Source organism: Lactuca sativa, chromosome 7 (assembly GCF_002870075.4).
Source record: "Lactuca sativa cultivar Salinas chromosome 7, Lsat_Salinas_v11, whole genome shotgun sequence".
In the NCBI taxonomy this organism is placed as follows: Eukaryota; Viridiplantae; Streptophyta; class Magnoliopsida; order Asterales; family Asteraceae; genus Lactuca; species Lactuca sativa.
In genome coordinates, this window is record NC_056629.2 from 67,602,865 (window position 1) to 67,616,518 (window position 13,654).

A 13,654-nucleotide genomic window follows, 5' to 3' on the forward strand; every position below is an offset into this window, starting at 1 on the left:
ATTACACAAAATGCCCTTGTAGCACTAAAATCACTAACATTGTTGTCTTAGACTTGAATCCCCATCACATTTTGGGTTCACATTATAAATTTCTTAATAACGCTCTTCTTGGAATGGTAAGCTGAAGAAGTTTAACATTTTCTTTTTTGTATTGTTTCAATTTCATACTTTGGATTAACAATAGCTATTGAAAAAAAAAAGTTGATTCGTCTTATATTGGTTGGGTGTAAAATTCTTCTATTTCTTGTTAACTTTGTGATTTATTTTACTAGTTTTTAATATAATTATGCAGTACAAAGAAAAAAAAATTATTATAAGTCTTAAAATTCATTTTTTTCAAATTTCAGCTATTAATGGGTAAAAGCATCTAAAATAGAACAAGTTCATATAAGTTTTTGGTGTTATATCATTCCAAGATCAACAAGTTGAAAGTTAAAATGCTCAACATACATGCACAATACCATACAGGTCTTCATTTTGATATAACTTGTTTATGAAACTCATTCATTTCAAAATTATATCCTTATATTGTTTTATACAAGTTTATCTATTTAAAAAAAAACAAAAAAAAAAACAAAAAAAAAAAAAAAAGAAAACTCTCAATTAGCACTTGTAAATTTATGAATCTGGTAAAAATACAATGAATGTAAAGGGTCCCACTACGCAAGGAAGTTTTTTCATAAGCCTTTTTAGGGATGTCAACAAATCCCGTGGGACCCCGATCTCGTGGGGCCCCGTTCTATATGGGGGCATTTGTTGAAAAAAATCGGGGACAGGGGCTGGGACAAGGGCAAGATTAACCCCCGTTTTAATTTCGGGGACGGGGCGGGGGTTGGTAGTCTCGTCCCGAAACCCCCGTGGAGGCCCCGTTAATAAATTATATGAATTGATATATATTAATTATATAAATATAATAAACAATAAAATGATTTTTACGAACAAAAATTCAATAAAAAATATGTTTTTAAGTTGTTTGTAACATTTAAAATTATGTTATAAATATCTATTTGTTACCAAAAAAAATAGTTTCTTTTAGCTCAAATAAGAACTTCTTTTAGTCCAAATAAGATAGCCTAAAATCAATCGGGGGCGGAGGCGGGGGCAGAAGGGGAATTCGGGGGCGGGGGCATGGGTGGAAAGGATGGAGATTTTGGGGGGGGGGGGGGGGGGGGGGGGGGAACAAGAAAATTTTGGGGGCATGGGCAGGGGTGCATTCTTGGTCCCGTTTATCCTCGTTAACATACTTAAGCCTTTTCAAAATAAAAGAAAGTCTGAAAATACCATTATTGTAAATTAATGTTCTAGTAACATCAAATCAATCAAAACATATTATCTTAGTTGTCAAAAAATTAAATATCATACTTTATAGAAAAAACATTAATCACAAAATTCATTACGGTTTTTAGATATAGGAAAGAACATTGTACAAGTATTGATCCTCATTGGTCATGAACAGTATGTGGGTCCGAAACATTATCTATGTGTATATATAGCCTCCCATTTCCAGCCTGATATGCATCCTCTCTCTCTCTCTCTCTCTCTCTCTCTCTCTCTCTCTCTCTCTCTCTCTCTCTCTCTCTCTCTCTCTCTCTCTCTCTCTCTCTCTCTCTCTCTCTCTCTCTCTCTCTCTCTCTCTCTCTCCAACAAACTAGTAATATTAATTCTGAAGACAAAATGAAGCCTTCTTTTATGTTCAATCTCTTTCTTCTCTCCATTATCCTTTATCAAGCTCAAGGTATGTTCAGTTGGACAAAATATATACAAATAACATACACCTATACATACATACATTAAGTGTGTGTGTGTATGTGTCTTTCTTTTGAGATAGGATGTCATCAAATGTTTAACTATGCAATAAGCATATTATCATACAAACTCGATCCTGTGCATATTTTCCCATGGCATCATCCACTAACTGTAAACATAGGTCATGCCTTAAACAATGTCCGTATGTGAGTCTTAAATGACTACTAAGATGTCATTTGAGAATGGTTATCAATCTATGTATGGTTTACTCGTTTTTTTAAGGTTTAGACGAATTTGAAAACCCGTTAACTAAAAATAGGTTTATATATGGAAAAAATAAAAAAATAATAATTATTCCACTTCGGTAAGATTCGTATATCAGTCCCAATAAAACACTATTTTGTATATAAAAAGGTGAAATATAATATTGTCTTATGTGTTCAAAATATTCTCAAGAAACAAAATTCATAAAATAAATAAAACGAGCAAAAAATTTTAAGGCTGCTAAATTTACATCATTACTTACAGCAACTTCTTGATGAACATATATTTATATTATACGTAACTGATATATAAGTTTATATATATGCCTTCACAACAAGTCAGCAGAAGACGATGATCTAACATGGTTCATTGTTTTTTTTTTATCTGATTATATGTTTTATGTCGTTTTTTTGAAGGTATAAGGTTCAAAACATCTTTAATATCATCTAGCAACCATCAAGAACTCATCACTAAGGTTGGTCTATCTCATGTGATTTTCTGCTAAAAATTAGACGTCTCTTCAAACTTTATTTCTGATTTCGTTTTCCTCATCACAGACTACATTAAGCATTGAAGACGATGAATCAGCCAGGGCTAGCAACCTTTCACCAGGTATCATCATAAAGAAGCAAAGATTAAGTTCTCATCGCCACTGGTTACCAAAGATTCATGAAGATTACTATGGCCCCAGACATCACACCCCTAGACACCATTAAAAACCCTAGATATTACGTTGTTTACTTTTCGAATCTTAGTTAGAACATAGATGAGACTACATGCACCAGTGATCAGACTATTAGTCTTTATCATCTCTCGAAGGTTGAGTGTTAGACCTGTTAAAAAGGACAGACGAAAATTTGTGTAAAACTGAGTAAAATTTTATCCAAGGGTTACCAGCTATAATATTTAATTAAAGTTATATTTTATCTATTTAAGAGGCTTCTATTGCAAAAAATTTATTCATCCTCGTTTTTTAAAAGCGGATTAAATGTATGATTCGTGTGTGTTTACAATATCTTATTTATTATTATTTTTTTTTCGTTTATTTATTTGCAGGAATAGATAGAAAACTTATGGCAAAAATATTATCTTCAGATCGTCACTCCACCAATAGCAAGGTTAGCTTAATTTCCAGAAAATAATGAAAATTAGAGAAATAATATATTTATCTTTATTTAAGTCTATAGATTTATTTCTCGTGTACAGAATTACAAGCCGCAATCGGATTTAAAGTTTACTCATAGACGACTAGGAAAAGATGAGAAATTTTCAACGACCTCAGTTCCAGTAAGTTCAAAACACGGAAAGACGGAAATCGTATCAGAACCATATCCAGACGTTGTAGACATAACAGGGATGGATTATTCTCCAGCCAAGAGAAAACCACCTATACACAATTGAATCCAACACATTAATTGATAGTAGTTAAAACATACAGTGATCTAAGATTCATATACTCGAACACTCTACATGATCATAACATGTTTAAACCACTCCATAATTGTTTTAGGTTCAATATAGTTGATATATATATCGTATTTGATCTATTATATATTTTGAGATGCTTTTACTTGATATATTCGACGTGTTTGTAACATGTATGATTATAGTGCGTAGTAAAAATGAATCACAATCACTACATGAAAAGCAAACATTAGTGGCGACAGACGTCGCCGCTAAAAGTCACGATTGTCGCCACTAAAGGTTTTTGCAGCGACATATCGCCGCCAAAAGGTTGCCGTTGTTTCCTGGTTGCAAATGCTCCATATGTCACCGCTATTGCTCCCTATCGCCGCAACTAAGATGTCGCTGTTATTGCTACCCGTTGCTGCAAATGAGATTTCGGACTAATACATGCCCGTTGCCGTTAATTGTATATTTTTTTGTATTTAATATTAATATTATAAAAACCAATATAACATGTATAAAAACTAGTACGAGACTTTATTTTAAAGAAAAATAGTTCGGATCATTAACCATTTTAATAATCATATATGATTCAAAATACTAATCCAAACATCGATACTCATCCAAACTTATATAGTGCAATATATTCAAAATACTAATCTAAAATACCAAATCAAACAAAACATTTCATAAATCCTAAAAAAGAAGTTACTCGTCTTTATTACTCCCCTCATTTCCTTCGTTTTCATTTCATAGGGGCAACCCTCGAAACCTGTCTTCCAGTGTCACATTACAGGCTGGGTCTTTTAATATTGTTTGCAACATTTCCAACTATAAAGAAAACATAATATATTACCAACATAACATAATAGCATTGTATTTTCAAAAAATTACCAAACTACAAAATACCAACATCCAAACATATATCATTATACCATTCAACTTTCCAAATACACATAAAACATACATCACACACAATATTCCATATACATTAAAGCATTGTACTTTTTTTTTGTTTTTCTATGATAACATTGTACTTTCCGAAAATTACCAAATTACAAAATACCAACATATCAAATTATAATCAAACTAAATCATAAACAATATTGCATATACATCATAACAATGTACTTTTTTCATTTTTCCATTAGACCATTGTACTATACTAATCTAACAATTACCAAACTACAAAATATCAATATATCAAATTGTAACAAAACTACATATTACACAATATTGCATATACATTATAATATTGTATTTTTTTCAATTATAGCACTGTACTATATATTAAACTAACAATGATCAACATATCATTATAGCATACTACTTTACAAATTAACTTCATAATGATTACTAGGGATGTAAGAATATGTTGTCCATTATGCTTCCAATGGATGTATCCATTTGAAAGATAGATGAAGGTAATAAAAGGTCATGTTTGGAACAAAAACAAACTGGAAGGATGCATTGTTGGAGTGGATGTTGCAGAGGAGACAATTGAGTTCTTAAGTGAATACCACAAAACAAACAGACTGTTGATACTCCACAGGATAAGCATAACACAATTGATAATGTCGACATAGTAGCACTATCGAATGCATATCTTTTTGAAGTGTGTCCATAACTCTTCATCAAAGCACATTTCTTTGTACTACAAAATATGCCTAAAGTTCATCCGCATATGGAGTAATGTTGAAAACAAGTGATAACAATCGAATCGACTCACAATTTCTAATAATTTATTCAAGAACAAAAGGGCTTTTATAGCCATTATAAATAACAGAAAGAGCGAGAAAGACTCAAAATATAACAAAATTATATCTTCCTTAAATCTTGTTTGACACGAAGAAGAAGGGGACAACCTGGTACTTTGGATTACTAAGTCACATAGACTCTTGGCTTTGGGCCTTATTTCAAACATAACCTAAAAACATGGGCTAACGCAAACATTGAGATTGGCCTAATAAATTCCTTCCCTTAAACAAGTAAGCGTTGAGCTTCTTGTTTAACATCTCTCACTCCAATGTCATCTGTGTTGAACTCAAATGCAGCTAAAGTCAAAGGCTTGGTCATCATGTCTGTTAGCTTCTCTTTTGTGCCACAAAACTTCAGTTATATAATATCTTTGTTCACCAATTCTCTGATATAGTGAAAACGGACATCTATATGCTTTGTTCTTCTATGCATTATTAGATTCTTTAATAGCTTTATAGTTGAACAGTTGTCACACATAACCTCCCCAGTTCCAACCTTTTCTTCATGTTCTTCAAGGAAACCTTTCACCATACACAATGACATACACATGTCATAGCTGCAATATATTTTGCTTCTGTTGATGATATGTAACATCCCGAAAATTCAGAAGTATAGTTAAAGGGCTAAAGTGTAAATAAGAAGGTTGACTTGGCGAGTCGATGGATAGACTCTGCGAGTCGAGTCGCGGTTCGAGTCACGTGTTAAGTGACCAACTCGGCGAGTCGCATGGGTGGACTTGGCAAGTTGGTGTTGTATGAAGAAAACCCTAATCCCGGAGGTTGTGCCCTATATAAAGAATATAATACCCTCTCCCCAACCTCTTTACCCTCCCTTGAGTTCCAGAAACCCTAATAGACGTGAGTGAGAGATTGGAGTACATTTTAGAAAGGGGTTGAAGTAAGGAAAGGACATAGATTCGAGGTCTACTTCAATGGGAGCTTACATTGGAGGTAATAGATCTGTTCTTGAGCTTTTGTGCATTTAGATCTATCAATTGCGGGGTTTTTGGGGCATGAATGAGGTCCATCTCGAGTATGGTGTGAGATCTGAGGTTGCTACCTCAGATCTAGGCTTGTAATGACCCAAGGAGCCATAAAGTCTATGTTCAAGAGATGTAGGTGAAGTTATTTTGTCCCAAACCCTAGCCCAAGAGTGTTTTATGCTTAGATCTCTTTGGACTCACGTAGAGTTTGCCACTTTACGTGATGGATGGGTTGTAAGGGAGTGGATCTATGGTTTGGAGCCCCTGCATGGCTTGGAAAGCCACTGTATGGATTAAGAACTAGAGATACTCGGCGAGTCAAATGGGTGAACTCGACGAGTTGGATGAAGACAAGCAGGAACTTGACGAGTTAGAAGAACAACTCGGTGAGTATGTTGAATGTTTCCTTGGACTCGGCGAGTCTGTTCTTGGACTCGGCGAGTTTGGTCGTGGAGTCCTAACCTTTTTGGGTTGAGCTATGAATCGGTGAGTCGAGGGACGACTCGGTGAGTTGAGTGGGAAAAGACTCAGAGTTTGTTGGACTCGGCGAGTCTTGGGGCGACTCGCCGAGTTGAGTCGTGGATTGGAAGTTCCGAGTATAAGGACTCGACGAGTTAGCGGGTTGAATCGGCGAGTAGGGTCAGTCAGGAAGGTTGACTTTGACTGAGGACTTTGACTCTGACCAAGGGTTGAACAGTTGACTTCCAGGGGTATTTTTGGTAATTGTGGGCATTTATTTTGAGTTCAGTGATTTGGTGGTGGATAGTGGTGGAGATCGTGTCAGTGGTCGAAGCAGCCTGGTCTTATCTTTTAAGTCGGCGGTTGCAGGTGAGTTATCCTCACTATATCGACAGGGTCTACGGCACCAAGGCCGGCCCTTTACCGGATTCTAATTCGGGTATCGTTGTTATGTTATTGCTTTCCTATGTTTGCATCCTGGTAGTTAGGATGGTATATGTTAGAGACCTGGTTAGGGTCGGTATCCTGGTATATAGGATGATGCTATGCTAGTGACAGGTTTGGTCGGTATCCTTGTTAGGATGATGTTATGTTATGTGATCTGCTAGATTGGTTTGGTGGGATGTGGATTGATATATGATTGAATGTTTATGTGCACATGGTTATTGGACTAGGGTTGGGTTGAGGCGGGTCCTGCTTTGTGTTGTAGGCCAACATATCCAAGGCGGACCGGTTATCCCGAAGGCCCAGATAGCGGTCCAGATAGGTTGTAGGCCCCAAGAGGGCGGACCAGACGTGCCGAGGCTTGGAGAGTGGACCAGACCGACTAAAGGCCCGGTGTGGGCGGACCAGTCAAACTGTAGACTCAGAGAGTGGACCAGGTGGATTGAAGGCCCGGTGCGAGCGGACCAATCACACTGTAGACTCGATGGATATGGCTAGACTCGGAGGGTGGACCAGGTGGACTAAAGGCCCAGTACGGCGGACCAGTCACACAGTAGACCCGAAGTGCATGGCTGTTCTATGTTCTGCTATGTTATGTGTATGGTATATGTGGTTGGTATTTTGGGGGTATCTCACTAAGCTTTCGGGCTTACAGTTGTGGTTTAATTGTTTCAGGTTCTTCAGGAGACCGTGGCAAGGCAAAGGCATGATCGTACCGCTGCTCATGTTTATGTTTTTATGATATGGTTCTGGGAATACTCTTATAATAATTGTATTGAAAACCTTTTTGTAATAACTTAATGAAATTGGGTTGTTTTTGAAAAGTTCAAATTGGTTGGAATTTCTAGAGTGTTACAAGTTGGTATCAGAGCCTTGGTTTGAGTGAATTGGAGGAACATTCGTGTGAATCCAGTCTCAAATCAAGGAGATTTTTCAAAAGAGAATTTTAAATGGCTTTCAAAATAAGTAAAAGAGGACGTAGAGGTACGATCAGCCGGAGCCAGTAAGTAACCCCAAAATACAATACAAGATATTTGTTTTTGAGATATGATAGAACAGCATGCTACTACTAGGCTAGGGATCTTCAGGAATTTCATGATAGAGTTGCATGATTTATGATGCTTGTTAGCCTAGGGTTTCTTTCTGTATGAGATTTCCAGTGTTCCTCTAGGAGTAAGGGTTGAGTGTTTGTTATGTATGATCATCACTAGGGTGTTGTGGTGATACTGATATAAATATGGGTAGGTGTGGAAGGTAGTATGGGCCCGTACTACTGAAAGCATAGGACCCATACACATATCAAGGAAGCCACAACCTCTAGGGTTGGGTTGGGAGTTGGTTCCCGGGGTTTGGGAGAGCGTCTGATGTTTTGCGGTATTTTTAGTATGGTGGTTACGAGGCATGCTGGGAGCGGATCCGAATCAGGATCAGGAGCAGGAGAAGGCGGTCAGGGTGGGTCAGTACCGCCCGAGGTTATTGGTCAGATGAGCACAGACAAGTTGGATGCTAGGATTCGTGAGATCCTGCATGATGAGGTGGCTGCGTTGTTCCGGGCCGCGTTGCCGGAACTGTTTGGGTCGATCAAGACCGCCATGGTTGAGTATTTTTATGAGCGCTATGCAGCTCTTACAGAGATGGCTATCGCGGTGGCTACAGCGGCTGTAGCAGGGGCAGGGGGAGGAGCCGGTAGAGGTTTTCAGTATCGGGACTTCGATAATACGAAGCCCCCTACCTTCGATGGAGTTCTGGACCCGATTGTTGCTATGAGATGGTTTTCATACGTGGAGGGGTGTTTCTTCACGTGTTCATGCCCTGCTGATCAGAGTGTGAGGTGCACTCTGAACCTGTTGAGGCTCGGGGTGAAGGATTGGTGGAGATTGACCACGGGGTCATATTCGGCTGTGTAGAGGGCTGCGGTTTCATGGGATCAATTTCGGGAGATGTTCAGTACCCGTTATGTTCTACGGGTTGAGAGGGAGAGGTTGGCTCAGGAGTTCTTGGAGCTAATGCAGGATTCAGAGTCAGTGACGGAGATCACCAGGATGTTCACTGAGAGGGCGATGTTTTGCCCAGAGTTTGCTTCGGAGCAGGCTCAGATGTCTCGATATCTGAGTATGCTCAACAGGGATATAAGGCAGTTTGTGTCTATGTAGAGGTTCGGGACCTTGCTGGAGTTGCAAGTGTAACAGCCCGTAATCTCAGGTATTGTTAAAATTATGTTTTTGGGGTATTTTAAGAGGGGACTCGGCGAGTTGGAGCCTAGACTCGCCGAGTAGGACCGCAGACCTGGTCGCGGATTTGCGACTGGACTCGACGAGTCCAGATATGGACTCGGCGAGTCGGCGCTGTTTAGCGAAAACCCTAACCGTTCAGGTTTGGGACGTATAAAAGGGGCTTATTGGCCGTCATTGTTCATTTTAGCCTTCTGAGAGGAACCCTAAATCGATTGTGTGCATCTGGAGCAAGGTTAAAGGCCATTGGTGATTTTGAAGGAGTGGTTGTGCAAAGAAGAGAAGGGCTGGGCTAAAGGAACAGCAAGGGAGTCACGTTCTGAGGATTGGGGACACAGAGAGTACATCATCCAGGTAAGAATTCGAGTATACTCTGCTATGGTGATGTGTTTAGAGGATTAGGGTTTATGGAACCCTTTTTGTGGATAGATTGAATGTTATCCTAGTCCCCCCCAAACGATTGTAACCCCGTATTGGGACCTTTGGAGGTCCAGAATGTCCCATGCCTGTGCATTCTGGGAATTGATGAAGGTTTTGGATTGGAATCCTTATGCCTTAGGTCAATATGTAAATTATAAGTCTTGGGGTGTATCATGAGTACCGAAATGAGAACCTTACGTGATGAATCAGTCTAGGAAGGCCAGACTATGAATGGTCGGAGCAGTTCTGACCTTAGGAAGCAGTTTGAGCGGTTGCATGGCATGGACTCGCCGAGTCCGATGAACAGACTCGGCGAGTAGCTTGAAGAATAACTGGGACTCGTCGAGTTATTCTTCAGACTCGGCGAGTTGATTCGGGGTGGCCCCGCGATTCTTCCAGGAGGAACTCGTCGAGTCAAGGGGGGATACTCAACGAGTTAGATCGCAGATTGAGTGAAGTTCTGAGTATGGGGACTCGGCGAGTCATAGGGTTGACTCGGCGAGTAGGGTCAGTTAGGGGTTGACGTTGACCTTGTCTTTGACCAAGGATTGACCAGTGGTTCCAGGGGTATTTTGGTAATTGTTGTTTATTGTTTGAGTTCAGTGCATTGGTGGCTGTCCAGAGGTGGAGATCGTATCAGTGATCGGAGCAGCTTGAGCTATCTGTTCAGTCGGCAGTTTCGAGGTGAGTTATCCTCACTATATCGCTAGGGTTTATGGCACCAATGCCAACCCTTTTATCGGATGGAAATCCGGGTAGTTGTCAGTTGTTATATGTTATGGGCCGGAAGGCAATACATGTTATGGGCCGGAAGGCATTACTATGTGGACCGGAAGGTCATGGCCTGGAAAGGTGTATGTGTGTAATTAGTATATTGACTGATTCCTATGATTATGTTATGCTAGTGACGGGTTAGTCCGGTATCTTGATTAGAGTAATGCTACGTTATGTGATCTGTTGATCAATTGCTAACTGTGAACTGTTATATGATTATGTGTTATGCGTATGATTGCTAGATCTGGGGTGTGACCCGGTATGCAGGGTCGTTCTATGATTTGTTCTGTATGCGTTTTATGCTATAGGCCGGAAGGCAATATGTTATGGGCCGGAAGTCGATATGTATGGACCGAAAGGTCGTGGCCTGGAAGGGCGTATATGTGGTTGGTATATTGGGGGTATCTCACTAAGCTTTCGGGCTTACAGTTGTGGTTTTATGTTTTCAGGTTCTCAAGAGTCTGTGACAAGGCAAAGGCGTGATCGTACCGTTCCTCGCGTTGATGTTTTATGATATGACCTGGGAAAATACTCTGTTAAATAATGTATTGAAAACCTTTTGTAACAACGTTATTAAAATGAGTGGTTTTTGAAAAGTTTTAATTGTTTTGAAATTTTGGGCGTTACAAGTTGGTATCAGAGCCTTGGTTTGAGTGAATTGGGGAAACATTCGTGTGACCCCAGTCTCAAATCGAGGAGGATTTTAAAAAGAGAAATTAAAATGGTTTCCAAGTTAAGTAAAATGAGGACGCGGAGGTACGATCAGCCAGAGCCAGTAAGTAACCGCAAGATACCATACATGATATTTGTTTTATTTGAGCTTGATAGAACAGCATGCTAGAGTTAGGCTAGGGATCTTCAGGAATTCATGATAAGGTTGCCTGATTTGTGATGCCTGTAGCCTAGGGTCCCTTATGGGAGATTCTCAGTGTTTCTTTAGTGGTGAGGGTTGATAGTTGTTATGCATGTTCTCTAGGGTATTGTGGTAGTACTTCATACAAATATGGGTAGGTGTGGAAGGTAGGATGGGCCCGTACTACTGAAAGCACAGGACCCATACGCGTATCAGGGAAACCATGATCTCTAGGGTAGGATTGCGAGAGTTGGATCCCAGGATTGTAGGAAGTGTCTGGGATTTGGTACGGTGTTTTCGGTATGGAGATTTCGAGGCATGATGATAGTGGATCCGGATCAGGATCGGGAGCTGGAGAGCGAGTCCGGGTGGATCGGTACCGTCTGAGGTTATCGATCAGACGAGCACGAATGAGTTGGACGCGAAGGTTCGCGAGATCCTGCGTGATGAAGTTGCTGCATTGTTACGGGCTGAGTTGCCGGAATTGTTTGGGTCGATCAGGACTGCCATGGTTGAGTAGTTTGATGAGCGATATGCGGCTCTCGCAGAGACGGCTGCCGCCGCAGCTACAGCGGCTGTAGCAGCGGCAAAGGGAAGACCTAGTCGGGGTTTTCAGTATCGGGACTTCTATTATACGAAGCCTCCCACATTCGATGGAGTTCAGGACCCGATTGTTGCTATGAGATGGTTATCAGACGTGGAGGGGTGTTTCTCCACGAGTTTATGCCCTGCTGATCGGAGGGTGAGGTGTGCTCTGAACCTATTGAGGCTCGGGGCGAAGGATTGGTGGAGATTGACCACGGGGTCATATTTCGATGCGCAGAGGGCTGCGGTTTCAGGGGATCGGTTAGAGAGATGTTCAGTACTCGCTATGTTCCGCGAGATGAGAGGGAGAGATTGGCTCGGGAGTTCCTTGAGCTGAAGCAGGATTCGGAGTCGGTGACTGAGATCACCAGGATGTTTATTGAGAGGGCGACGTTTTGCCCTGAGTTCGCTTCGGAGCAGGCTCAGATGTCCCGATATCTGAGTATGCTCAAGGGGGATATCAGACAGTTCGTGTCTGCGCAGAGGTGCGAGACCTTGTTGGTGTTACAGGAGGCCGCCATGCGGCGTGAGTTAGAGGTTGAGTTGCAGTTGCGTGAGCTGAGGCAGACTCCGATGCAGTCGCAGCCAGCGCCGAAACGGTCCAGTACCGTTGATGTTAGAATGGGGGATCGGAGCGGCCACACTTGTGGGAAGTGTGGGAGGGGTTACACCGGAGTTTGCTGGTCCGGTGGTGCATGCCGCAAGTGTGGAAAGGAGGGGCACTATGCGCGGGATTGTCGTCAGTCAGTGCCGATTCGGGATTTGAGGATTTGTTATCATTGTTGGCAGGTTGGACATTTGAGGGTCAACTGTCCACAGCTTTCTGCAAGACCGGTGCAGGCTCTAGCACTGGCCACCTTGAGGAGTTCAGGAGGAGGACAGGATGGAGCGGAGCCCCAAGGGCTCAGAGTCGTACTTATCTGCTTGCGGCAGAGGGAGACGGAACAGTGTCGGAGGCAGCTGCGGGTATGACGCCTTCTTGATGCCTTGATTATCTCGCGTTGATTGTGGTGTATTTTTTGTGCTGGTATCTTGTGTGGATTTCGATGCGGTATTCGTTGTTTCGCGGGTTTGGCATGATTATGGATTGGTGTTTCAGGTTTTCGCTTTGGCATTCGTTGTTCCCTGATGGTTTGGTATGGTTACAGTTGGTGTTTTGGTGCCGGTATCCTTGTGCGGTTTTCGATGCGATATTCATCCTTTTGCAGTTTGTGGGTTTGGTTATGGGTTATTGTTTGGGAATTCCGTTGGTTATCATTCGTGAGGGTTGATAGTGGAGATGCGGCACTGAGTTGAATGTCGGGTAGCATCTGCAGTCGTGGAGTGGATAATTGAAAGACCGGATTCTTTTGAGCGGATTGATCAGGGGGAAGATGTGTTTTGCTGAGGGTTGCTTATGCTTGTGGGAAGCAGTCAGTGTGTAAGCGTTCTCTTTGTGCGGGGTTGTTCTAGAAGGTCGTTAATGGCGATCGGTGGCTGTTAGTCAGTGCTTTAAGTGGGGGAGAATTGGAGAATTCTCCGGGAGATCGATGAGTATGTGAGGGTGCTTAGCTGTTGGGATTCAGCAGTGTTCTGTCAGCTCAGGGTATAGGCTGACAAGAGCGAGTGTCGGGTATGCGGGGCGGGATACAGACCTAGGGCAATTGATTGTGGAGGCCTGGGAGCAGGCCGGGATCAAGTTTGAGTAAGTAACCGGGGTTATGTGATCAGAGTATTTGTATGCTTGAGGTA

General features: G+C 41.3%; 1 protein-coding gene across 1 annotated transcript; it reads left to right on the plus strand.

Moving 5' to 3' along the window:
• The first annotated feature begins 1,603 nt into the window (after positions 1–1,603).
• On the plus strand, positions 1,604–3,587 carry LOC111882265 (uncharacterized). Its single transcript, XM_023878618.3, has 5 exons — positions 1,604–1,735; positions 2,427–2,485; positions 2,568–2,622; positions 3,067–3,128; positions 3,217–3,587. The coding sequence occupies exons 1-5, from the start codon at positions 1,675–1,677 to the stop codon at positions 3,409–3,411; spliced, it is 432 nt and encodes a 143-aa protein (XP_023734386.1). The 5' UTR covers positions 1,604–1,674; the 3' UTR covers positions 3,412–3,587.
• The last annotated feature ends 10,067 nt before the right edge of the window (positions 3,588–13,654 follow it).

Bases quoted from the DNA above. Each gene is read 5' to 3' on its own strand.
- LOC111882265 (XM_023878618.3), top strand. From the start codon at position 1,675: ATGAAGCCTTCTTTTATGTTCAATCTCTTTCTTCTCTCCATTATCCTT. The intron at 1,736-2,426 runs GTATGTTCAGTT...GTTTTTTTGAAG, and splicing joins TATCCTTTATCAAGCTCAAG to GTATAAGGTTCAAAACATCT. The intron at 2,486-2,567 runs GTTGGTCTATCT...TCCTCATCACAG, and splicing joins ATCAAGAACTCATCACTAAG to ACTACATTAAGCATTGAAGA.